We start from the raw sequence: 22612 nt of genomic DNA, 5'->3' as shown, positions 1-22612 counted from the left end.
ATACAGCAGTTACACAGTAAACTGGAAGAGGTTAAGCACTTCAGCTATTTGTTGTATATGCCATTGATCAAAAGGATTTCATGATACTCAGGAGTTTGTGCATATTCAGCACCACGTGAGGAGGTTGAAAAAGTTATGTAGGAAGGTGGTAGTGTTTGTTTGTTGAGGTGCTGCAGATAAGTAGCAGTAGCAGCACCCTAGGAGAAGCATTAATAGCACTGTTAGCTTTTTTTTTTTTTTAAGGCACTGCAAGCGAGTAGCTTGGTAAGTCCTTTGTATGGTCTGAGGATATTATGTTTGCTTCCCACTTCCTCACTAGGGGAGGAGCCTGTTGCAGTCTTGGGGTAGCTATCTTTCAGGTGCTTTCGTGAGGCAAGGAGTGCCTGAAGACAGACAGTCACCTGCCTGAGGTCAGAGAGCAAGGAATTGCATTCTGATGTTCCAAACCTCCTCCTAACACCGAGGGCAAAAGAAAATTATCTGTCAGACAGCCTGATTTTGTTTTTTGTCTTGAGCTGTGATGTGGGTAATTACAGGAAAAGTAATCTAACTTCTTCTTGCTTTATTTTGCATTAGGTGAAATCCCAGACAGAGATGAGGAAGACTCCGGTGTCTGAAGCCAGGAAAACACCTGTAACTCAGACTCCAAGTCAGGCCAGCAGTTCGCAGTTCATCCCCATTCATCACCCAGGAGCCTTCCCCCCTCTTCCTAGCCGGCCAGGTAATTTGTGGTGTTTGTTCAAAGTGAGATGTTACTGTTGACTATGAAGAAAAACCTGTAATATTAGTTGTTATAACCTCTGAAGGTGGTAGCTGCTTTAATGAACAAGCATTCCCACATTGAGACTCTTACAGCCTAGTAAAGGATAGGTGTAGCAGAACTGAAACAAAATGAATAAGATTCCTTATGCATCTGAATCAAGATCTGTCATGAAATCTGCTACCTTCTTGTTTAGTGGGTACAAGATCAAGGCACTTCACAGGAGGTTGTTTCAGTAGTTAGTCAAAACATGACAAAGACTTCTGCAAGCCCAGGAGAACGCGTTCTCTCTGCATAGGACTATTATAAAAGATCAGTCACACTGCTTTCTTCTTTATAGCTCAGTTCTTTTGTAGTGATGCTCACGCTGCAAGCTGTTACTTGTGTGGTGTCATCTGCTGTTGTAGCTGCATTGCATGCTCCCATTTTGTTGAGGAGTGTTCCTGCCATGCCTTGCTGTCCATCTTTGCTCGCAGAATAGCAAGGAGCAGCATCATTCCAGCAGCTGCTCTGTGCAGTTGCTAAATAAGACAGAAGCACCTCCCTTTTTCTAAAGTCACCACGAAATCTGGCTTGTCGTAGACAGAATTAAAGCTTCCTTCCAAACCTGGCTTTCTTGAGTGAGCTAAGGGGAAGAAATTGATCTTGCGGCTGTGAGGATTGGTTTGCTCACCATCTGTCTGCTTATCTAAATTAATCCTGAGACTAGTTATCCTGTGGGAGGAGGCAGGAGACTTATTGATTGCTTTTGTTTCTCAAAATGTGTGACTGAGGGAGTAGGAGCTTCAAAGGTAACACATCAAAAACACCACAATGGTGAGTGAGAAAGTTAATGGAGGAAAACAAAAGCACAGAGATAAAGGGATGGAAATCCTGCAGTTCTCACAGATACTGCTGTGACAGGCTGTTATCAGCACCTGGAATACTGGCAGTAAACTTGAGAACTGTGATTGTAACTGTGTACTTGCAAAGGCAGAAAAGGACACTAGTGCATATATGGTGTTATTTCTTGTACTCATAGTGTAAATATGCAAAATAAATTCACAACAGTTTCTTCTTGAGGAAGCTGTCTGGTATGAGAAACTGCAATGAAAGGCATATTTTCCTTTTGCAGGGTTTCCACCTCCAACCTATGTTGTCCCTCCTCCTGTGGCTTTCTCCATGAGCACAGGGTATACCTTCCCAGGTGGTGTTTCTGTCCCAGGAACCTTCCTCCAGCCCACGGCTCACTCGCCTGCAGGAAACCAGGTGCAAGGTGGGAAACAGTCCCACATTCCTTACAGCCAGCAGCGGCCCTCAGGACCGGGGCCTATGACCCAGGGACCTCAGCAGACACCGCCTCCTTCCCAGCAGCCCCTCTCATCTTTACCAGCTCAGGCAACAGCACAATCTGCAAGCCAGTTACAGGTCCAAGCTCTGGCCCAGCAACAGCAACAACAGTCCCCAACAAAAGCTGTGCAGGGCCTGGGGAAGAGTCCGCCACACCACTCTGGGTTCCAGCAGGTAAGCTTTCCATGAATCTCCAAGGACAGTGACTTCACCACTTCCCTGAGCAACCTATTCCAGTAACTCAGTGCTTCTTCTGAGATTTTTCCTAATTTCCAATCTGAACCTTCACTGGCACAACTTAAGGCCATTACCTCTTGTCCTGTTGCTGATATCTGGGAGTAGATGCTGACCCCCACCTCACCACAGCCTCCTTCCAGGCAGTTGTTAAGAGCCAAAAGGTGCCCCTGAGCAATTGTTCTCCAGACTGACCCATCCCAATTAGCTGCTCCTCACAGTATTTTCATTTATTCCCTTCTCTGGACATGCTCCAGGGCCTTCATATCTTTCCTTTAATGAGGGGTCCAAAACTGAACACAGCACTCAAGGTATGTCCCCACCAGGGCTGAATAGAGGGGATGATCAACATCCTGGTCCTGCTGACTATGCTATTTCTGATACAAGCCAGGATGCTTGGGACACTCCTGGTTCATGTTCTGCCAGCTGTCAGCTAACACCCCCAGATTCTTTTCCTCCACAAAGCTTGCCAGCCACTCTGCCTTAAGCCTGTAGCAACACATGGGATTGTTGTGACCAAAGTGCAGGACCCAGCACTTGGTCTTGTTAAAGCTCATACAGCTGGGCTCAGCCCATTGATCTAGACTGACTAGATCCCTCTAAAGGGCCTTCCTGCTCTCAAGTGAATTTATACTTCTTCCCGGCTTGGTATCACCAGCAAACTTACTGAGGGTGCACTCAATCCTCTCATCTGGATCATCAGTAAAGATACTAAACAGGGCTGGCTCCAACACTGACCCCAGAGGAACACCATTAGTGACTGGATTATCTTTCAAAAACTGTTGTTAAGAATCTTATTTTGGAATTTTGATCTGTAAACTTCTGGGAGAATTTGATAAACAGATGAAGTTTAGGGGGCATGAACTTATGGTTCTGAATTAAGAGGGAAGTTGGGTACGTGGTAATCTGCTTTATCTGTTTCTGTTTATGGACAGGGTATGAAGGTGATGTTTCTGAGATGCTTCTCTTGGGTCTTTGTAAATATGTCTCACTTAAGTGTGAGAATGGAGTCTGAATCTTACTCTTTCTGTTGGGCTCAGTTCCCTCACACTTAGTTCTGTATGTACGTGCTTGACAAAATCTGCATTCTGGCCTGTCTGACCTTACAGGCAAGACCCTCTTGTTGTTCTGGACAGCAGTTCAGTACTTTAATAAATGTGCTGTTAAGTGCTGGCTTCAAGTAAGGATTATGCTTGACTATTGGCACATAGCTTGTTGAGGCTAATATGCCTATCGAGTCTGAATGTTGGTGAGTAATGTAGCAAATTAGAATGCCTGTAATATATCTGTAATGGGTTGGCTAGAACAACAGTTTGAATGAATTTAGGCATTCAATTAATATTAATTGTTCCTACCTGCTGATGAAAGCATGTGTCTTTGCCTTAGTTTCCACAGACAGACTCATCAAAGCAGCTCTGGAACCTGCCTCAAGTCCAAGGTTCACTGGGGAAGATTATGCCAGTAAAGCAGTCCTATTACCTGCAGGCCCAGGATCCTCTAAAATTGTTTGAACAGTCATTACAGTCTCCTGTGATGCAACAGCAACCTCTGGAGAAAAAAATGAAGCCTTTCCCAATAGAGCCATATAACCAGAACCCCTCAGAAGTCAAGGTGCCAGAATATTACTGGGACTCTTCCTTTGGCATGGCTGACAATAGGGTGATGGCACAGCAGTCTAATGTGGAGCGCAGGGGAAAGCGGCAAGGAGTCTTCCGTCCAGAGCAGGATGCTGTCTCCAGGATGACCTTTGAGGTAAAGATCTGTATTACAAGTGAAAAACAGTGAGGTTCTGGCATTGCTGACAGCTCAGGCAGGAGAGCTGTGTTTAGGAGTCCCCTCTAGCCCCAGGCAGGTTACTGAGTGTATTTAGTGGGGGGCTGGATGTTGTTGTTGGTAAATGGGATCCTGGCAAATGGTACTGAATTTGCCACTTCAGTGGGCTGTGTTGTGGGATCAGACTCTTGAAGATTTAAATCAAGGAGGTGCAAGTTCTGCTCAGTGTAGATATAGATGCTGATCTCTGTACTGTGTCTGCCAGGTCAAGAAATGTGGCAGCTGACAGGGGAAATTCTTGTCTGGCACCTGATGAAAACCATCCAAATAATTGCAATTGAGTTATTACCCTTTAAATAAACTCTTGCCACCCACAGAGTACCTTGAGTGTGTTGAATAGTTTGGCTACTGCAGCCTCAGCCTGGGCTACAAATCAAGGGTGGTAGGAGCAGCCCCATTGTGGGATTTTTTTTTTCTTTGCTTTTCCTCCTCTGCAAATCCCACCATGCAGCAAGAGAGCTGAGCGACTCCCTTCCTTAGCTCTTGATTGCACTGATGGAATACTTTGCTTCTGTCTGTGCAGTTGTGCTTCATGCTGCAGTTTATAAAAAGCCTGCCATCTTTGTTATTTATTAACGGTCTCGAGTTGTCTGGAAGTGCTTCTAATGTTGTTTATAAGGAAACTTAAACAGAGGCTTTTTTAAACCTCTGGTCAGATATGTCTCTGTAGATGCACTCAATGTTCAAGAGATCAGCTGGGATCACTTAGCTTATCCTTCAGGGAGAAAAACCAGACAATATCCAGGAGACTGCCTCTATCCTGATGTCAGGCTGTGGCTTTTAGATGGAGAGTGGGTCAAAGCCTTGTTCTCATCCCTAAAAGGAAAGCATTGCCTTGGTGCAAGCACACTGCATACGGATAGAGACAGTGTCCACGGTGCTTGTTTTAGGCATCCCTTTCCAAATCTTGGGATGCCAAGTTTTACTTGCACTTGGCAGGGTGTTTTTTTGCCTGGTCTGTGGAGCTCTGCTGTGGTGTAGTAGCCATGAGCAGAGAAGTGAGTCTTAACAGGATTTCAGTTCCACAAGCAGAGGAAGGAAGATGCAAATGCAACCATAGTTGAAACCTAAATTACTCACAGCTCTGGAAGAATAATTAAAGATCTTATCAGGAAAAATAAATCATGTTCATTGTCCTTAAATGTAAAAAACAGGTTTTGGTATTTGTCAGTAATGCAATGGGAAGCACGTGCTGTGTTAATTAAAAGTAGCTGCCCATCACTTTGGCTGTACCACTTACTTCACAGGCAGCTGCAGCGCTCCTGGCACATGTTAGGCTGGTTTTGTTTTCTGCTCAGTGTTTTCTCTGTGCACCTCCACACCTGTCTGTTGCACTCTTCTCATCTCACCCTTCTGCATGCTGCCCTCTGCACTCCTCACAAGTCTGCCTCTCCCTCTGCTCTCTCGTCCTGCTTTGCTTCAGCCTCTCTCAGCTCTTGCTCTTCCCCGTTCTGCCTTCTGTTGTCTCACTGTGCTCGTTTCTGTCACTAGGACCCCAAGAGCTCCCCTTTGCTTCCTCCGGACCTGTTAAAGAGTCTGGCTGCCTTGGAGGAGGAGGAAGAGCTGATTTTCTCTAATCCTCCTGATCTTTACCCAGCTCTGCTGGGGCCTCTCGCCTCTCTTCCTGGACGAAGCCTCTTTGTATGTATTTGACTTAATACTGCTGCTTCTCTAACTGGCATCTCTTTCTTCTGTGAAGTTGTAAGAAATGGGAAGTTACTTTCTCCTCCCCATTCCTCCCCTCCACCTCCTCACCATTGAGTCAGTCTCTGTGTGAGAGCTCAGACCAAGGCCCCTGGCTCTGGATAACTGCAGAGGTGACTTAGCACAAAGTACAGCTCTTTGTCCACGTCCGGAGAGCAATCAGTGTAACTGGGACTTCTTTTTTTGTCAGCACAGTTCACGGGAAAGACACAGGATTGTCATTTAACATGCCTGTTCTTCTGCAGTTGTTTGGGGTTGGTAATAAGGATGTATATGGTGGAAGTCATCAGAACAAGAGTGTCTTTTGTTGTGAGGATTGCATAATGGCAGGGGGAAGCCACACTATTAAATGCAGAAGAGACTGTAAAAGGGCCAGATGGTTTTAGAAGAAAACTGCAAGCAATTGTCCAAATAATCAGTAACTCCTATATCAGTACAGTAAGTTTTGACAGATTACTGTATGTGTATGTATTCCCAGTTCAGTAGCTAGAGGGCCTCTGAGCTGCTGAATTTTTACATTACCTCTGAAAATGCAGTAAGCCTTTCTTCTATAGCTAGGAGCAAACTCATTAAACACGTATTTTGGAAATGTGGTGGTAATAAGGAAGAGTTTTTTGTGGCTTGACATGGAATTTCTGCTTAATAACTCCATTCCTCAGGTTTTTCTACATGTCATTGCAAGGAGCCAGTAGCAAAGCAGGCACCCATTGCTGTCGTCTTAAATTTGCTAAGAAACTAATAAATAGCTGCTTCTTCAACAGCTTCCTTTGAAGCTCTTACGATTGCTGTCTGCTGTCAAAGGAAATACTTCTCTGTGCAAGCTGTGTGCATATGCAGAGTGTGAATTTTGTCTGCCTTTTAAAACGTGTTTTCAAAGTAATGAGTTGGCACTTTGAAAGCCTAACAAGCTAGGAGCTGCTTGCCAAGGAAACAAGGCTGTTTGTCTCAGGCTTACAGGACAAAAGCAAAGATATTCCAGATAGTAAGATGACGGTAGAGAAGGAAAACTAATGCAGGTTTTTGTTATTGGAATAATAAAATCTGATACGTCAAGCTGGTTTGAGTGCAAGAGAACTTTTGTTTGGAATGAGCCTACAGATGTAATTCTGGATCATACGTGGTTTTAATTGATTTTACTGATTCTGTGACTTCAGTGATCCTGATCCTAAATTCAGTGGTGTTCATTGTCTGACAAGCAAGCTTCAGAATGTTGCTGTGATTTGTGCTTTGGTGATAACCAGTTTCTTCCCCAAATAGGTTTGCTTCATGTCTGTATTTTTTTTATTACCTAATGATATTAAGAGCTGAGGAAAGAAGCTGAAAAACATTAGGCTGCAAATAACAGCTGTATGGGAGGGGGTGTAGATGATGGAATGGGTCATGGAAAAGGCCACGATATCTTAACATGAAACCAGGGGAAGCTTTGGAACCTGTGCTGTAAATACTAGGGCTTTTCAACTGTAGTCATTTTTAATGAAAATGAGAGAGCACTAGATGAGGCTTGCACTGTTTAACACGATTAAATTCACAGCTAATCTTACTAAGAGTGTACAGGAGTATTCAAAACTGAAAAGTCCTGTCAGTGAATAGCAACATACAAGGGTCTCAGCAGGTGTGGGTGAGTTCTCACGTCACTGGAAAGGATCCTGTCTCACTGACACAGCCATAGGTTTGGTAGCTTTGGTAGGAATGTCCCCTGTAGACGTGTCAGACCCAAAGGCACTTAGGATTCTAAAAGCTGTTCTGTTAGCAGGGTTTGCCTGAGACACTCACCTGTCCCACTTGATTTTGGGCAATGATTAGAGTTAGAAAGGAAACTTGTGATCTTCTGTTTTTTGCTTGGTCACCTCATCCTCCAGGGTACCAAGGCTGAAATACAAGAGACCTTAAACACGACCAAGTATACTTTGGTAGCTCTTCATAGCTTACTTTCCTCCTGCTCACTTTGCTGAACACTAACTGCTCTTCCACTTTTGGTTTTTGAAGAAGTCCCTGTTGGAGAAACCGTCAGAATTGATGTCTCAGTCGTCGTCTTTCCTGTCCCTCAGTGGCTTTTCTCTTAACCAGGTACGTGATGACCAAAGTTGGAAGCCTTTATGCTGTTCAAACTTGCCTTTAAGCTAGATGTGTAGGCACATCCTTTGGTACAAACTAATGGCAAGCACCAAGGAGACCCACATGCCTAATTTTAGTCCGTATGAGCAAGATGATCTTTGCCTCCTATTGTTTTTGAAAATCAACTGTCTTCTGAAATTCATCCTAGCTATAGCTCACAGATGTGCTGTTGAGTCTTGTTGAGTTCCTGGGATGCTTTCAGAGGAATTGCTGAGAGAAAGGGTTCATCCCCAGGCTTTGTGACACACTAGTTTCTTTATTCCTGACTGTTGGAATGCCTCTTCTCTTCCAAGGAACTGCTGAGCAGGGTCTTTTGAGTGGAAGCATAAAAAGTTTATGAAGGCATTGCGATCCAGCAGAAGAAATTCAGAATGTGATGGACTTTGTCAAGTAAATGTTCAAAAAAGATTCTGAGGAATGAGAAAGGTGTTAGAAAAGTGTTTAGATCTGTAACTGCTTCATTTGTGCGACCTGTTCCTCAAATTAATCTTGTACTCAAGCTCTTGCTTTTTTATTTCTTTGCTTTGCAGGAAAGGTATCCAAATAACAGCATGTTTAATGAGGTATATGGGAAAAATATGAATACCAGCACAAAAACAGAGGTCACCCCTTCAGTTGCCCATCAGGAGACTTCGCTATATTCTCTCTTTGAAGGGACCCCATGGTCTCCATCCCTTCCAGCCAGCTCAGGTAATCCTGGCATGAATGTCTCGACTTCAAGAGGATGGGAGTTAATTCTGAACCTACTCCAAGTTAACTGTAACTAGAAATTAAAAAGAAAATCTTTTACGAGGTCTGAAGGTTTCTGTTTATCTTTACATATCCTCTGAAATGTGATGGGATTCTGTCTCTATTGTAGAGTAACAGATTTTAGTTGAAGCAGTTGAGCAGGGTGAAAGTTGCAGGAAGTGTTAAGTCCTGAAATCTTTTCAACTTACGCCTCAGAAGTACTTGGGAGTAGGACTTAATTTTTAAAATGCCTGCTTTTAGTGTTGTTTCCTTGGAAAAAGCAGGACGAACTAGATTTCATAATGCTGATATTTGAAAGAGAAACTGTAAAGAGTGAGGAGTAGAATATGACAGATCTTTTTTTGAAGCAGCCTACAAAGCAAACTAGCTTTTTCTTTAACCATTTTCTGAAGGGCATAAAATACATTAGAATTGTCATGGCTTTACCCTCACTAAAAATCCAGCAGAGTGTGAGAGGAAGGAAGGAGTTAGCTGAGTCTAACAAATGAGAGGATTTTAAATAACTTGTCCCCTGCAGATGTTGCTTGGTCATAGTGAAACTTTTGCAACAAACCAGAAGTGACTGCTGTAAATGAAATGGAGGGAGCTGCAGAGGGCCTTAATGCTAGCAGGGGTAATGGCAGGACATGGTTACAGCTTTTAAGCTTTCACTTCACCTCATTTGAGACCACGTAGCTTCCTGGCACCCTGCTCTGCTGTGTTCTCTTTAGGCAACACTCTCTGCCTGCAGACACTCCCATGTCAGCCTCCTCCTTTGCTCGGTGTTTGGTTCTGGTCTGAATTACTTTCAGATTCACAGAAATGTGAAACTTTCAAATTTGAGTTGTGAACTTGAAGCTCCTTGAGATCTAAAGTTATTTTATATTGGCTTGTGGAGCTTGGAGATAGGATTTTTATTGCTTTGGTTTGAGAAAAGATGCCCAAGAAACTTGGGGAAAGCTTAATCTGTTAGCCAACCCTCTTGAGGTTGTTTTTTGTTTTGCTAAGTGCACGTATGCATTAAACAGTCATTCTGTTTTTTTATATGCACAAACATTTCCACTTAGAATTTAGGAATTTGCATTACACTCATGTGAAGGAATAAAAACAGGCCTTCAGCATTGGAAAAAATGGTGATGGCAGAATGGTTAGCAGCACTAAGAAAGTCAGAATGAGGAAGTTCCTCATCTTCACCTTTTTCCTCTTGCCTTCTAACCATCAGATCACTCGACACCAGCCAGCCAGTCTCCTCACTCCTCCAACCCCAGCAGCTTGCCAAGCTCCCCTCCAACCCATAATCACAATTCTGTTCCCTTCTCCAACTTTGGACCTATTGGGACTCCAGACAACAGAGACAGAAGAATCGCAGACCGCTGGAAAACAGATAAGCCAGGCAAGTGCTGCATTCCAGGCCTGGAAGAAGCCAGCTGTCAGCGTTTGTTTTGCAATAGATTTGTTTGAATTTGTCTCTCTTCCCCATTTCAGCGATGGGAGGGTTTGGTCTGGACTACCTCCCAGCCACGTCCTCATCCTCAGAGAGCAGCTGGCACCAGTCCAGCGCTCCCAGTGGCACCTGGGCAGCCCAGGGCCCCGCTATGGAGGACTCCTCAGCTGTGCTCATGGAGAGCCTAAAGGTGTGTTGAACTGAAGCTGTGCTTGGGCGTGGGTGCTTGCCTATGGAAAGGGTGTGGTGTCATGGGATACAGGCAGTGTGCACTGCGTCTGAGTTCACTGGGACCTTGAAGGTTTTTTCCTGCAGATCCATAGCAGCGTGGGAGGTGTGACCAGTGCTAGGAGATGTCACAGTTCTGCAGTTCTGCTGTTCTTGAGTATTTTGTGGAACAAGAACAGGCTGGCAGAACTGAGAGAAATAACATTTGCTTTGACCAGTCTAAAATTAGTGATTGTTAATGTGCGATAGACTTTTCCGTTCACGAGGCAAGGGTAATCTTCAAGGGGAGCCTCTCTTCAGAAGGCCTTCTTTTGAAGTCTGGGTAACTTTCATGACAGGATAGGTATGAGTTGCAAAGGGAAGAGAGAACACAGAACAGTTTCTGCTTTTTCACCTGAAAGAAAAGGTCTGCCTCAAACCAGGAGGTGCTAGTGTTGACTGTTTGTTTTTAGTCCATCTGGTCCAGTTCCATGATGCACCCTGGACCCTCGGCCCTGGAGCAGCTGTTAATGCAGCAGAAGCAGAAGCAGCAACGTGGACAAGGCGCCATGAACCCGCCGCATTGAGAACGAGGTGGCAACCCTTGCAAACCAAGGCTCCATAAACCATGGCATGTTGGGTTTGCAGGACTGGCCCACACAGTCCTGTGCAGGTGGCAGCCCTCTCTTCTGTTCCTTGCTGTCAGGAGGGCGTAAGTGCTCCACCAACCCACTGAGTGTGCACAAAACGTCTGCAGTGCAAGCAAACAACATCAGGAACTCTCCCAATCCCTGGGCCCTCTGGAGGGAGAGAGGAACTGCTGTTTGTCTCACTCAGTGACCCGATATCACCGCCTCTCACCTTCTCCATCGTGCATGTCCCCAGCCACATGGGAAGCAAAAGCTGAGAACGAAGGGCAGATGGGAGAAGCTAATGAGAACTTCTCAATCCTTTTCCTCTCTTTGGGGATATAAAATAGGAATCCATTAATGATTGCTTTGCTGACTGAGAATGTAGTTGAAATTACTCCTAAACATCTTTATTACTATCTCAGTAGTAAGATCACACTGAATTCTTCCGTACACAGATGTGCTTTGTAGTCAGTGTGTAGCAGTGAAAGCCCCAGCTGCTGCTCCAGTCAGAGGTGGTTGGTGGCAAGGTGGGGCTCTATCTCCTGGGCTAGCAAAGGAGTTTCATGAAGGAGAGTCTGGCACTTGACACCACTTCACCTTTCACTCAAAGGCTTTGGCCGGCCCACGGGTGGGTTAGAGACTCCAGCATGAAATGCCCTCCTCTCAGTAGGTGTTTGAGCTGTAATGGGTGACGTGGGGCATTGCAGCACTCTGCTGGACGAGCAAGTTAACTGCTATGGGGTTTTAAATTAATGTTTGATTCCTGTACATTTTACTGTAGCAAAGTGGCTAGCCCCGCAAAGGGCAGGCTGCTCTGTGCATTCACAGCCTGACTCATTTTAATAGGTAGGTAGAAAGCTTTCAGTGTTTTTCATTTTTTCTTTCTCTCCCCATCCTTCCATCTTTGCTGGATGCTAGTAGTTTTATCGCCAGTGTGCAACATCTTGCAGAAAGTAATCAGGAGTCCAGCAGGACTGGGTAAAGACGACAGTCAGCCTGGACAGTGTGGAGTGTACGAACCCCACAGGCATACACCAGCTCTGCAGAAACCCGTCCCCCGCCCTCCCAGCAGCAGCCCTCAACTTCCAGTTCTAGAAGGAGATCTGAGGTGCCACGGACACGCGTGTGTAACCCGCGCACGGAAGAAGCATAGTGCTGTTCGCATATGAAAAGGTGCAGAAGGGAAAAGAAAATGTTTTATTTGCTATTTATTTAGGGGGAAGGAAGACTGGAAACGTCATTAAAGAAAAAGACAGCATTTTTGTTAGGTTTCCCAGGGAAGCGATCTCAATGTCCGTTTGCTGTGTTTAGCAATAGGGGTTTGTGTGATGATTCAGGATCTCTGGGCTGTAAGTCAGCTGCAAAGCAAAGCACACGCAGGAGCTTAAGTGACACTGGAGTCCGGGCGGCCCCAAAGAACGTAAAAAGGGAAAACTGAGGCCCAGTACCCTTCTGAGGGCGTGAGCAGCTCCCCCACGTTCTCCACCTTCGCAACATCACTGTTCTTTGTTGCATTTTGAAGATGTATTTCCTTTTAAAAAGTCCAAAAAGTGAAGTTTCCACCCAATGCTAATACTGACTAAGCCCCCCCCCCTTCCCCATCCCAGCCCCTCAGTTTGTGTATTGAGCCGTGCCCCCGGCTGCGACATTCCAGTGTTAGAAGTGCCGCTGACTCTTGCACCTCAGCGAGCTGACCAGGTTCACCACCTCACTCCTGGCAGTGCCAGGTCCCAACGCACTGCTCCACTTGTGCATGAGAACCCGGTGTCAGGAACACGGCTGGCTCTTGGCTGGGACTCCCATCCCGCCCTCCGGCGCCCTGGGGAGCGAGGGAAGGGACCCCAACAGAAACTGGTTTGTGTCGTAAGCTTTTTTTGTGTTTTTTGTCTGTCTGTGCAAGAACTGCAGCTGCTGAAATCAGCTTTGCCTTTAATTAAACCATGTTCTCTCCATCCGGGTCTGTGTGTTACGTTTATTTCCCCATGTAATTCAGCTGCAGGCTTTGAAAAACACGTTATTTTTCTGGAGAAATTGGAAGAAGGTTCGAACTTTAATTTTTTTTTTTTTTTTCCAGTTTGAAAGAAAATTAAATAAATTGCAGAGATTCTGGCTTGGGCTCAGTGCAAATAATTGGATCGTGGTTTTGTGCTGTGCTGTACAATGTGCTTTATGTATGGAACCAAAAGGCTGGGATGGTAGCAGCTTCCAGAGCTTAAATCTGATTAGAGCACAGGCAGCAGGAGCTGAAGGACACACAGCCTTCTGCTGTGGCCCTGCTGTAAATCAGGATGGCACCTGCACTGCTCCAGTTTTGAGAGGTTGTGAGGTTGGTTGTTTTTTTTTTTTTAATCCAGAGTAAGTTCCTTTTAAAATAAATATGAGATTTAGGTAATGCAGTTGTATAGGATAAGTGTTGATTGGTGCAGGGTGAGGCTGCATGGTGTCTCTTATTTCGGCTCTTGAGGCTAGCAGTGATGTTTTAAGGAAGTAGATTCTCTTTGCAAGCTCCTGGTCCAAAGCTTTCCAAGCTCCCCAGTCTGTTTTTCCCTGCTTTTCCATTGATTTTCACAGAACCACAGCATGGCCTGAGTTGAAAAGGACCACAATGCTTATCTAGTTCCAACCCCCTGCTATGTGCAGGGTCTCCAACCAGCAGATCAGGCTGCCCACAGCCACATCCAGCCTGGCCTTGAATGCCTGCAGGGATGGGGCATCCACAGCCTCCTTGGGCAAGCGGCTGATTTACTTTGTGGAAGCTCTGCCCAGGGCAGGTGAGTGGGGTAGAGCTGCTGCTACCAAGCCTGATGGTAAGCAAAGTCCTTGGGACTGACTGTACTCCTAGCAGGGAGATTGCTAGTGACTTTTTTTTTAATGTGTTTTATACATAGCAACACAAAAGGTAACACACACACAAAAATGAAGATTTTAATACATGTAGCAATAATATTCTAGGTCTGTTTTCAGATGCAGTGATTAATGTGGGAACTTCTTAGTTGCAACATTTGAATTCTTAATTTCTTTCAGTGTCCATGTCTCCTTACACTTCTGAAATCAGATCTCTGGGTCTTTAGTGTTACCATCACAAACAAAAGCAGAGGGGAAGATGCCTATCTTGCCATTGCATTGCCCTTCCAACCAGTCTTCATTCACTGCAAGATAAAATTGACACCATTTTTATCACCCTAGGGATGTGCAGGAGCACGATTACCCATTTTTAAGATCATCTGCAGGTAAATAGCCTGGTGGAGAGGTGACAGGAGACAGGGAGGAGGAGTGCAGAAGAGAAAGAGACAGCAAAGTTTATGAGGTAAGAAAAACCTCAAAAGAAAAGCAGCCAGGAAAGGGTGCCAAGTGAGAGGAATTGGAATGACAGCGCTCTGGGCATGGTGCAGGGTCAGAAGGAAGCAAGAATACACTGATCAGCGATCTTGAAGACAGCTGAAGTGAAACTCTCCCATCTTGCAATTGTTAGGACAGCAGGTTGTGTGTCCTTTCCCTTGGCTTCCACCTGCTGTCCCTGTGACGTTTTCTGACTGGTCTGAAGCCTTTGCATTCGATGCAAACCTTCTCGCCCCATTTTCCACCTGGAGGTGGCAGACTGCAGTTTGTTACCTTTGGATAAAACAAGTATCACATCTCCAGCCTGAAACTCCAGGTCTTCAGGCTGTGTGGCCTCGTAACTGTACTGTGCTACTACTTGGGTTGGTCCCGTCTCTGCTGTTGCCTTCTGCGACTCCTCTGGTTTGCTGTCAAGTAAAAATCCCTCTCCCTAGGGCAGGAAAGAAGCTGGTGAAGTCACCCCGTGGCTTCTGCTTTGCACCAGAAAGTGGCAGATGAGCTCTGCTTAGGCTTCAGCCTGTGCCAGTGAGCCCCTTGTCAGCACCAGCAGAAGAGCTGGTCGCTGCTGCTGACCTCTGTGCAGTCACACCACACCGTCAGGCACCGATCCTTGCTGTGGTTCCATGCTGCCTCTAGGTTCTGCGTGCTCAGAGTCACCAGCTCTCTGCTAACTGCAGGCTTGTACCTGGGCACCGGAGGAACAGGTAAGGGGACAGCCACAAAAACTCAGCTCCTGCAGCAGGCAGTTCTCACCTCAGCATTGTGTGCTCAGGCTGCAGCTCCAGCTTGTCGCAAACCAGGTCCAGGAGCTCCTTGTAGGACAGGTCTGGCTTGACTTGCGTGGCAACTGTGTATTTGTAATGCACCTTGAGAACGTAGGGCTTGGGGACGGCCGGTTCGGTTTCCTGCAGGTGGGGAATTGAGGCGTCAGGGATCTCCCTGCTCCCACAGCATGGGGAGCTTGGCTATGGGCAGGGAAAGGAACTGGGGCATAGGACTGCTGAGTGACAGCTGAGCTCAAGAAACCATCTCACTGAATGCTGGCAGTCCTCAATACTTCTGGAGCAGGCCACCAAAGCCATGCTGCGCGTGTGGCTGGTTGCCTGCCCTGGGTTTGGCCTGGCAGTGAATGCAGCAATGCACTGGGCACCTAGTGACCGCAGTGTGGCTTCCCAGTGAGTGGGCTCAAGGTGTGCCCCCACCCCTCTGCACTTGTTCTCATTTGGGATACTGCTTCTCCTGGAAGAGACCTCCCAAGCTGTACATAACGTGGATCTGGGCTCTGCCTTCCACCACAGCACAAGGTCTTACCTTATTGGCTTCTCTCTGCTGCGTTGATGCAACAGGAACGAAGTCTGAGGAGGCAGGATAAGGTAGGTCAACAAGTGGAACAGCATAAGCATTACTGCTGTGGGCTTAAATGTGTTTCCAGATCCTCTCAGCCCTTCAACACCCACTGTCATCTGCAGCAGCACCTCCCAGCCCTGAAGCCAGCTGTGGTTGCTCGAACAGATCGGTATCAGCTGCAATGAGGTTCTTCTGTGGGATTCTTCAGTAACCACTGAGAAAAGAGGTTAGGGCTCTGCCTTGCCTGCTGTATTTCAGGTGCTCACATGGTAGGGCCTGTTCTGTGTTTGTAGGAATTGGAACATTAGGTGGGATGCAGTTCCTCAATGGGCTTTGACATACCAATGCATTTGTAAGCACAAACAGTGATCTGTCTTGCCCACTGTCACATGGCTGCTTCTGGCAGCTAATAAATAACCTTAAATATGGGAATTTGCAGACAAAACAGGAGCCCTAAGCCACACTTTCAGCTGGCAGTGCCTGCCTTGGTTCACCATGTTCAAGTATCTGCGTGGCCCTGGTGCCACCACCCCTGCCCCAGGTGCTGAGACACACCAGCCACATCTCCTTCCTGTAGCTCCCTAGAACTTGGCCTAGCACTAAGATAATCCCAGCTGCCCTGCTTTACGGAGAAGCCTGTAATTCACATTCTGCTCTGGGTCTTATGCAAGCTGGGTCACTTGCCCTGCTGCTTTCCCTAGGCCCTTTTTTCCATTAGCTGCTGCCCTAATTAAAAGCAAAAAGAGGACCTCGAGCTTTATTTTGTTCCATCCTCAGTGCTGCAGTTGCAGTATTGCCTCCTCTTTTAATGCCCGCACCCCAAAAGAAGCAGGGATGGCCCCCAGCCCTGGTTCTCCATAGGACACAGTATAACAAGAGACTGTCCCTACAGCTTCCCCCGTTCCTTCCCTCCTTACACTGACCTGGTGCTGGCCGCCGGGGCCTTGGAGCAGTGCTGCTGGGTGGCTCAGGGATGTCAAGCTCAGGTGGGGCTTCGTCCTGTGCCGATAGGAAAAGGGCAGCACTGGCACTCAGCATCCCTAGGGGAGCAGGTACAGTCCCCGGGGTGCTGCTGCCTTGGGGACCCCCTCCTGCCACTCGAGGCAGGAGTCCTGGGGCTGAGTTCTGCCTACTGTCCATTGATTTGGGGTGGAACAGGGCAGTTCTGGTCTCTGTGAGAGCAAACAAGGACAGTTTTTCAGAAGACAGTGCCATTTAGGAAGCAGTGTCTGATGAGTATGTCCAGACCTGTTTTCTCAAGGTGTGTTTGGAGTTTTGAATCAGTGAATTGCAGGGTGAATTCACTGCCCCTTCACCTCCCCAGTGCTACCACCTCCCTCCCCAGGGATCATCAGCATGGTGTCTGCACAGATTTTGCAGGCTCTGAGCTTGTGCTGAAAAGGCCATAAAACCAGGCGTCCCACAGCATTGAAAGGAAGAAAGGTTTGAGGCGTGGGTCCTGCTGGGTGATCTATGTGATGTCCTGGGGCCACCAGCTTCTCCTGGGCTCCTTACCTGGACGTGCAGCTTGTGCTGGAGCTCCATGGGCTCAAGGAAGTTGCAGGGGACAATCCCTTTCTGCAGGGAAGAGACAAGGGAGGAGCATTGTTGGGACTCAGGGGTTAGTGGCTGCCTGGGGTGAAAAGGTCGTCTAGTTTCAGCCCTGTGAATAGCCTTGGATCATCTTGAGATGATTACTTGACCATCCAGGAGACTGAAGATAAGGGAATGATTTCTGTGTGGTACTTATGATGGGCAGCTTGGGCACACGTGGTCAGGCAAGCAAAGCAGCACATCTGGCCCCTGCCTGGTAGGAGCAACAGGAGCAGGACACCAGGAGGTTCCTTCTACCAGCCTATAGCCATCTGCCCTCAGATTTCAATACAGGATGCAGGGAAACTGGGTTCAGAAACCCCATAATTGCCCTACCAGTCCTCTGTAGTCCCTTTGTGCCAGCAGACCCCCATACCTTCCCATTAAACATCACCGTAGCCCAGTTGTCCTTCTCTTTCTTCAGAACAAAGACGATGTTTCCAGGCAGGACCTGCAGCTCCTCAGCAGTTTCAGGTATGAACTCATACAGGACGCGGTGCGGCTGCCCTTCAAGAGCCCTGGAATGGAAGCCAGCATCATGTCAGGAGGGGAGGTGATGCCGCTGTTCTACCTCACAGGGGGCCTAAGCTCTGCTCCCTCATTTCTCTCCTCCTCTCTCCCACTGGTTCTGAACACTCAGCTGGATGGTGCAGGACATGGCTGCACCAGGCTGTTTGTTAGCAATGCTGCTGATGTTTCATCCGACCTACCTGAGGATTTCCAGTGTCTTGGGCCTGGGTGGAGGCCCAGAAGCCTGTGAACAAGAAGACAGAAGGAAATCCGTCATAATCTGGAGGATTTGGGTTGCTTCGCAGAAACGTCCTGCAGTCCTTTCCCGTGCCTGTCGTCCTCCCTGCGTGGGTCCCTCCTTCTCTCACTGGTATCAGGTCATCAGTTTCCTTCTCCACTCAGCCCTTATGAATCTTACGGGAGGGTTTGTCACCTCCCCGAGCTCCCAAAGGCCCACCCATGGCTCAGGGCCTGGCTTCCCCATAACCTCAGCTCAGACATGAGTAGGCTTGGGCTGTGACCTCTGGTGAAGGAAGCAGCTGAGATGTGGGAGTAGCTTCCTCCTCACTCTGGCCGTGGTAGGAAGTTTGGGGTGGTGACGCTGCTCTTTGCTCACCACTCTCATCCAGATGTCCCCCACCCCCAAGTATGCCCAAAGCTCTGCTTGGTATCCCTGTGTATGCTTGAAGCTCTCTGCACCACATGGACTGCAGGGCATTGATTCCTTACCTGCGGTTGGAGGGGAGCAAATCCTGAAAAACTGTCCTTGTCCACCACGGATGCCACCACCTACAGCCAAAGGAAGACATGCTGTGACTTGGTGCTCCTCTTAGACCTCTGATCTCTGACATCCACTGTCCTCCTTTGCTTCCATCCAAGTCAACCTCTTTGGGTGTGGGTGCTCTGGGTTTGCTTTCCGTGGCAGCGCTGGCACTGGGGTGTCCATTCTGCCTCCCAGTGCCTGAGCTTGAGGGTGCACCCTCGTGCTTGGACCTTCCACAGTAATGTGGGAGAAGCCCTGCTCAATTGTCTGAGCTGCTTCAGGCTGAGCAGAGCCAGTACTGGAGGTTACTTGCGGGTGTCAGATTTTAAATAATTCCTTTTTTTTTTTTTTTAATTCCCTTGTGCACCAAATATCTTGGCTCGGTTTGAAGCTCTGGTGGGACCTTCCCATCTCACCACTGAGTGACCATCCCTCACTTCTCATTAAGGAAAGTGAAAATGGGCCATGCTGAGCCACACAGATAAAAGGGTGTTTCTGTGAGCTTAACTCTGCTATTCCTACATAGTCCTGGTGCCTGCAGCATCCCCAAGGTTTGGGCTGGCTTTGCATCTCTGTGCTCAGCAAGCACAGCTCAGTTCTTGGTGGCTGTAAGGCAGAGAGGGCAATCGGCATCTCTCTTCAGCCTGCAGACGTGGCTAGCATTAATGCTCCTTTCTTACCATGGCTTTTCCCAGGTAGTCCTTCTTCTCCAGTTGAGCAACTTGCTTTTCGTTTGGTCGAAACAGCTTCCCTGTGGGAATTGCCACTGGCTCATAGAGCTTCTGCTTCTGAAGCAGGGAGAAATCAAAGAACCATTAAGGTTGGAAAAGCCTTTTAAGATCATCTAGTCGTGGACCTCCATAGGCAGGCACTGAGCTGAGACCTGCTGCTCCTCACCAAGATGGCTTCCATTGCCCTGTCAATCTTGTTGTGCTGGGGCTCACTCTTTGAGCTCATTGCCAGTGTCAGATGCTCCTCAGCTTTCTTCCAGTCCTCCGTGGTCGCATACACCAGTGCGATGTTGTAAAGGATCTGCAGAGGGATGGGAGCCAGAGAATGGTCTTTTAGAGGCACTAGACCCTTGCTGTGGGTGTTTTTTGCTACCCTGATGACATCTTGGGTAATACCAGCTCTCTATTCCTACTCTAGCATGCTTGATTTTTTTGCAAGGCATGAATTGTAGAATCCTTCAGGTTGGAAAAGACATCTCAGTTCACCAAGTCCATCCCCATCATGCTCACTAACCACGTCCCTCAGTGCCACATCTTGGACACCTCCAGGAATGGTGACTCCAACACCTCCCTGGGCAGCCTGTGCCACTGCATCACCACTCTTTCGGAGGAGAAATGTTCCTAATGTCCAACCTGAACATCTCCTGGCACAACTCGAGGCCATTCCCTCTCATCCAATTGCAGTTACATGGGAGCAGAGGCCGACCCCACCTCACCACAGCTTCCTTTCAGGCAGCTGCAGAGCAGTGAAGTCTCCCCTGAGCTCCTCTTCTCCACACTGCCCCGTCCCATTCCCTCGGCTGCTCCCCATCGCGCTGTGCTCCACACCCCACGCAGCTCCATGCCATTCTCTGGACATGAAGAGTCCAGTGAAAAACCATTGGGTGCATTTCCCCTGGATTTTGTTGACCGAGACTGAAACACCGTTTGGTTTCCATCACCTCACAAGCGAAGAGCCTGTAGCGCAGCCCCAGGATCTTGTAGTCGATGAGCTGGTTGCCTCGCAGCTGGGCCAGAGCCTCCTTGAAATCCTTCATGGCCATTTCATAGCTGGGGAGGAGAGGACGAGGTAGAGGCTCCCAAGGCCCCTCCACCTCCTCGTGACGGTGTTCTGGTAGCCCACGTAAGCACTTCACCTCAGGGCTGAGTCCTCGGCCCCCCACATTGCCCACGGCTGCTCAGCCAAGAGCCACCAGCTGAACGGGGGGGGGTAAAACCGAAGCCATGCACTCACTTGTGTCTCTTGTAGAAGACGTTTCCCCGCTGGAAGTAGGCCACGGCCAGGTGCTTGTCACAGCTGATGCTCTGGGTGAGCGCCTGCAGGGAGCGGGGCAAGAGGAGCGAGAAGGGAACATCTGCAAGGAGAACTGGGCGACGTGTCCCCGCAGCACTGGGAGCTGTGCCTTACCTCCTCTGCCTCGGCCAGCTGCCCCAGGACCAGGTGGGTGCAGCCGATGTTGAAGCAGATTTTGGCCGGTGGGTTCTGGACGGCGGTGAAGGCCTTCAGGGCCGCGTGCCACTCCTTGCCATCCGCAGCACACACCCCCTCCTGCCACAGCCGGATGGTCTCCACCAGCGACATGATGGACGTGGTGCGCCCAGCCTTCCCCGCGGTGTCTGCCTCCCTCTCCCAGCCCCTCCCGGCTGCACGTCTGCCTTCCCACGGCCCGCCTGGTGTCACAAACCCACCAGGAAGTGGCCCTGGTGGTGTCAGAGCAGCGTGGCCCCGAGATGGGGAAGTGGAACTGCCCTGCTGCTACGGGCTTCCACTTGGGGCTGTGCCTGCATTGCAGCTTCTCCTCCTCGGGTTGTGCTTCTGGGGGCTTTCTGTGGGGGTGCCAGCATTGGAGGGGTTTATTGGCTTGAGGTTGGCCTTGCAAAGCTGTTTGGTGAGTGCTGCAGCCCATCATAAGCGTTTCGTAAGAATCTGAAAGCTGTCAGCAAGACTTTGCCCTTGTGTATTTATTCAGGCTTCCCCATAGATAATGCCAACAGCAGGAGGGAGAGCGTGGAGGAGACTTCTGCTCTACTGCTCAGAAGAAACCTGATCTGCTGAGGGCTGGGTTTGAAGAGTGTGATAGAGCGCATCTGCAGACCTCCGTGCACCCTCATGGCCTCCCTGCAGGGCTCTGCTCTCACACTCCCATCCAGCAATGGTTCCCCCCTGTTGGGGTGCTGCCCTGCTGGCTGGGCTATCTGCTAGCCCAGGTTGATCCCAGAACTGGAGCCAGGGATGTGGGGGAGGATGTAAGATCCCTCCTGTGGAAAGTGCTCATTTCACCTGCATTTTGCACACAGATGAGATCTGAAGCACAGCAAGTGCACATAGCAACTGCTCCTTCTGCTAATTTTAACCTCACATACAGCTTCCAATTTTGAAGCTGTGATAAGCACTGCCTTTCTAGTAACAGAGCAAGCCTCTTGTTCCCCTTTCTCTCAGTTTAGTAGAAGGAGAAACCTATTTGTCTGAAGTGAGGAATGTGGATGTTACCATCTGCGTTGTGAGCCTCTTGAAGCACAAGCACAAGTCACTGAGAGCTGGTAGGAATGGCACAGGACAGCCTGAAATCCAGCGAGTGTGCAGTAGTCGCCTTTAAGTTTGCGCTGCAACAGTATGCATGGTTTTATCATCATTGCTGGAGTGAAGAGACACAAAAAGAGCCCAGATCAGCACTTCCTCGTGTCCTACATCTGCATCTCCAGGGATAGGAGTGTGCCCATCATGTGACGCTGCTCTGGAGGCAGATGGGTGAGCAGGGCCAGCATGATGCACCGTGCTGTGATGTGAGCACAGCGTGCTCCTGAGCTCACTGCCCCTTCCCGTTTCAGTCAGCAGCAGTCAGCAGAAGAGAGGCCTTCCCTCAGCTCTGCCCTCCTACGCTGCGCCTGCAGGCAGGCTCATTTCGTGCATCCCTGAGCACACAGGAACAAAATAAACACATCTTTATAACCGTTCCTAAATACTTCATAGCATACCCTGAGGGGAATCTGGAAAACCTGAAGATTGCTCTTCCGCTGCCTTTCTTAGTCCAATGCCACACAGAGGGAGCCAGTCCACTGTGACTTTGCTTGGTTTTGGAAAGTTGATTACAGGTTCATCCCCTGGAGATGCCAGAGATGAACACAATCCCAACCATGAGATCAGGACTTTCACCCCCTGCAACAACCCTGCCTGTTTTTCTCCTTTAGGGAAGGCATACAGCATCAGTGGCTGGGAACGTCACTCCATAGTTAAAGTCTGAGTGCAGGCAGGGACACCTCTAGCAATCCTGGTTTGGAACATCTCCTGTTGTTTAAATGTCTTGAAACAACCTCAGATTTTCTTGTATGCCACGTATTGCC

General features: G+C 48.3%; 2 protein-coding genes across 5 annotated transcripts in view; one reads left to right on the top strand and one right to left on the bottom strand.

Annotated features, from left to right (window-relative positions):
* SMG7 (SMG7 nonsense mediated mRNA decay factor) overlaps positions 1-12939 on the top strand; it is a 45104-nt gene extending 32165 nt beyond the window's left edge. For 2 of the 3 annotated variants that reach the window (XM_042873251.1, XM_042873250.1), the window contains exons 15-23: positions 577-721; positions 1875-2263; positions 3710-4075; positions 5648-5797; positions 7847-7927; positions 8506-8665; positions 9927-10097; positions 10190-10338; positions 10829-12939. In XM_042873251.1, the coding sequence (XP_042729185.1) occupies positions 577-721; positions 1875-2263; positions 3710-4075; positions 5648-5797; positions 7847-7927; positions 8506-8665; positions 9927-10097; positions 10190-10338; positions 10829-10942 (1725 nt within the window). In that variant the 3' untranslated portion in view covers positions 10943-12939. The remainder of the gene's footprint in view (positions 1-576; positions 722-1874; positions 2264-3709; positions 4076-5647; positions 5798-7846; positions 7928-8505; positions 8666-9926; positions 10098-10189; positions 10339-10828) is intronic. The other variant, XM_042873252.1, reaches the window with a different exon arrangement.
* A 948-nt stretch (positions 12940-13887) lies between these two features.
* NCF2 (neutrophil cytosolic factor 2) lies at positions 13888-20868 on the bottom strand. Of its 2 annotated transcripts, XM_042873685.1 has the most exons (15): positions 20679-20868; positions 20505-20587; positions 20212-20320; positions 19437-19571; positions 19220-19327; positions 18506-18565; positions 17977-18020; positions 17643-17784; positions 17189-17251; positions 16597-16672; positions 15638-15681; positions 15080-15231; positions 14900-15011; positions 14600-14756; positions 13888-14136 (listed from the first exon to the last, which is right to left on the bottom strand). In XM_042873685.1, the coding sequence occupies exons 1-15, from the start codon at positions 20850-20852 to the stop codon at positions 14039-14041; spliced, it is 1557 nt and encodes a 518-aa protein (XP_042729619.1). In that variant the 5' UTR covers positions 20853-20868; the 3' UTR covers positions 13888-14038. The 2 variants fall into 2 exon arrangements, with proteins under 2 accessions (XP_042729619.1, XP_042729618.1); XM_042873684.1 differs by having other exon boundaries at positions 14044-14756.
* Positions 20869-22612: the final 1744 nt, after the last annotated feature.

Source organism: Lagopus leucura, unplaced genomic scaffold (assembly GCF_019238085.1).
Source record: "Lagopus leucura isolate 7727_CA_CO unplaced genomic scaffold, USGS_WTPT01 Super-Scaffold_100009, whole genome shotgun sequence".
Classification (NCBI taxonomy): Eukaryota; Metazoa; Chordata; class Aves; order Galliformes; family Phasianidae; genus Lagopus; species Lagopus leucura.
Note: the sequence above shows the minus strand (reverse complement) of the source record. Positions and strands in the feature narration are given on the sequence as shown.